Source organism: Cebus imitator, unplaced genomic scaffold (genome assembly GCF_001604975.1).
Source record: "Cebus imitator isolate Cc_AM_T3 unplaced genomic scaffold, Cebus_imitator-1.0 Scaffold497, whole genome shotgun sequence".
Taxonomy (NCBI): Eukaryota; Metazoa; Chordata; class Mammalia; order Primates; family Cebidae; genus Cebus; species Cebus imitator.
Window position 1 is genome coordinate 1,292,923 of NW_016107812.1, and position 3,090 is coordinate 1,296,012.

Consider the following 3,090-nt stretch of genomic DNA (forward strand, 5'->3'; position numbering starts at 1 on the left):
GCCCAGCGCCATCCCCGACTGGCAATGACTGACGGCCTCTGCCCAGCGCCATCCCCGACTGGCAATGACTGACGGCCTCTGCCCAGCGCCATCCCTGACTGGTAATGACTGACGGCCTCTGCCCAGCGCCATCCCTGACTGGTAATGACTGACGGCCTCTGCACAGCGCCATCCCTGACTGGCAGTGACTGGCGGCCAGGGGTCCAGGCCCAAGGCGGGGATTGAAGGAAAAGGGCAGCAAGTGCCCACTGCACTGAGCCCCCACAGATGAGGAGGGGCAGTCCCAACGCCTTCATAAGCAGTCACTGCAGGCCATCCATGAGAATATTTGAGAGAGACACGCAGAGAAATAGAACATGTAGAAAAAACACACGGTACCTACGTCTGTGTGTCTATGTTCTCTTCACCTCACATGGCCCCGGACGCAGCCTCACCTCAATGCCCTGCAGCTGTGCTGCAATGCGCCCCTTCTCCTTCATGGACCTATGCTGAGTTTCCGTCAGTTGCTGGGATAGGGACACATTCTCGAGTTTCAGGTGCTCCAGGAGGCCTGCCTGGGTCATCTGTCCAACCTTCAAAAAAAAAAAAAAAAACGTGAACGGTAAAAAGCTGCTCAATTTCAAGGAAGAAATGCAGACTAGCCTGTCCCTGGAGACCCCAGGGTGTGAGTCACTGGCTGACCCCTTGGCGTCTCCAACACAGGCCACGACCCCCCACACGTCTTCACACCTAGAAACACAGGCCATCTAGCAAGGCTGGCAGGCCATCAGCAAGGGCTCACCATGCAGTTTGCAGCTCATCAGACTGCAGTTTGTAGCAGGATCTACCCAAAGTCCCCACTGACAGGGCACCTCTGAGCTCCTATGGGTGACGAGCCCTTTCTTTCTTTTTTTTTGAGAAGGAGTCTCACTGTGTCGCCAGGCTGGAGTGCATGATGGCATCTCGGCTCATTGCAACCTCCGCCTCCCAGGTTCAAGCAATTCTCTGCCTCAACCTCCCGAGTAGCTGGGATTACAGGCGCCTGCCACCACGCCCGGCTAATTTTTGTATTTTTAGTAGAGATGAGGTTTCACCATCTTGGCCAGGCTGGTCCTGAACTCCTGACCTCGTGATCCACCCGCCTGGGCCTCCAAAAGTGCTGAAATTACAGGTGTGAGCCACCGCACCTGGCCGAGGAACCTTATCTTAACTGACCAAATCCAGCCAGACACACACCAGGGCCTGCCCTCAGCCTGAAGCCCAGCCAGGGCCCGGCCCAGACCCACTCTGGCCAATGGTCTTGTGGAAAAGCCCCAGGACCACAGCCCGGAGGAGAATGGCATCAGCCAAGAGAACTAAGAACTGGAAAGGAGGCATGTGGACAGCCTGGGATCTGTGCCTGGACCTGCCCACGTGGTCACTAGTTGCAGGCTGCTTCCTGGAGTCCACAGTGCCTGATATGACAGAAGCCATGGGCTCCGGGACCTCTGCAGAAGGTACACAGAGCAAGGGAGACAGCCTTTGTGGGGCCCGTGCCTCAAGACCGTGAAAGAAGATGGAATGCCTGGAACTATCCTCCTTTCTGAATGTTACTGGGAATGAAGGGATGCATTTAGGTACCAAAAAAAAGGTTTTAAAAACTCTGATTAAGGAATGCTGAACCTGTTTCCAAAGGTACTTGAAAAAAGCAGGGAGGGCCCGGTGCAGTGGCTCACGCCTGTAATCCCAGCACACTGGGGCAGGACAATCCAGGAATTCAAAACCTGCTTAGGTAACATAGCAAGACCCTGTCCTCACAGAAAATTTTTAACTTTTTTTTTTTTTGAGATGGAGTCTCACTCTGCTCTTGCCCAGGCTGGAATGCAGTAGCACGGTCTCGGCTCACTGCAATCTCCGCCTCCCACGTTCAAGCTATTCTCCTGCCTCACCTTCTTGAGTAGCTGGCATTACAGGTATGTGCCACCACACCCAGCTGATTTTTGTATTTTTTTTTTTTTTAGTAGAGACTGGGTTTCACCATGTTGGTCTGGTTGGTCTTGAACTCCTGATCTCATGATCTGCCCGCCTCAGCCTCCCAAAGTGCTGGGATTACAGGCGTGAGCCACTGCACCCGGCTTTTCTCACAGAAAAATTTTAAACAATTAGCCAGGTGTGATGGTGTTCACCTTGCCCCAGCTACTTCAGGGGCTGAGGCAGGAGGACTGCTTGAGCCCAACAGGTCAAGGCTGTAGGGTGCTGTGATCGTACCACGGAATTCCAGCAACCTGGGTGACAGCACAAGACCCTATCTCCAAAAACAAACGCCGTAAGGGCTCCAGAGCCACCATCCCTTCGAGCCGTCATCTCTTTTTGTTGCCCAAGCTACAGTACCACACTTCCCTTGTTTTTTTGAGACGAATTCTGGCTCTGTTGCCCAGGCTGGAGTGTAGAGTGCAGTGATACGATCTCAGCTCACTACAACCTCTGCTCCTGGATTCAAGCACTTCTAGTGCCTCAGTCTCCCAAGCAGCTGGGACTACAGACACTCGTCACCACGCCTGGCTAACTTTCACATTTCTAGTAGAGACCAGGTTTCACCATCTCAGCCAGGCTGGTCTTGAACTACTGGCCTTAAGTGACCAGCCCGACTCTGCCTCCCAAATTGCTGGGATTATAGGCATGAGCCACCACACTTGGCCCAAACTATATTTCTAAAATACATCGGGCTTACTTCTTTAAATATTGCATCATGTAATGCACTGTAGCTTTTAAAAGCATATTAATTTGTATACTGATTTGTTTCCAAGTTATGTTGTAAGTAGAACAAATGGTTTTCTGCATGGTTCTTTGGCTTAAAAAATATATAATGGGTCGGGCATGGTGGCTCACACCTGTAATCCCAGCACTTTGGGAGGCCGAGGCAGGTGGATCACAAGGTCAGGAGTTCGAGACTAGCCTGGCCAATATGGTGAAACCCTATCTATACTAAAAATATAAAAATTAGCCGGGCGTGGTGGCAGGCACCTGTAGTCCCAGCTACTTGGGAGGCTGAGGCAGGAGAATCGCCTGAACCCGTAAGGCGGAGGTTGCAGTGAGCCAAGATCATGCCACTGCACACCAGCCTGGGCAACA

General features: G+C 52.4%; 1 protein-coding gene across 1 annotated transcript in view; it reads right to left on the reverse strand.

The window, feature by feature from the left end:
- The window catches only part of GOLGA3 (golgin A3), a 57,423-nt gene that overhangs the window by 31,333 nt on the left and 23,000 nt on the right, over window positions 1-3,090 (reverse strand). Inside the window, exon 9 of the mRNA XM_037733193.1 lies at window positions 435-572. Coding sequence (XP_037589121.1) covers window positions 435-572 — 138 coding nt within the window. The remainder of the gene's footprint in view (window positions 1-434; window positions 573-3,090) is intronic.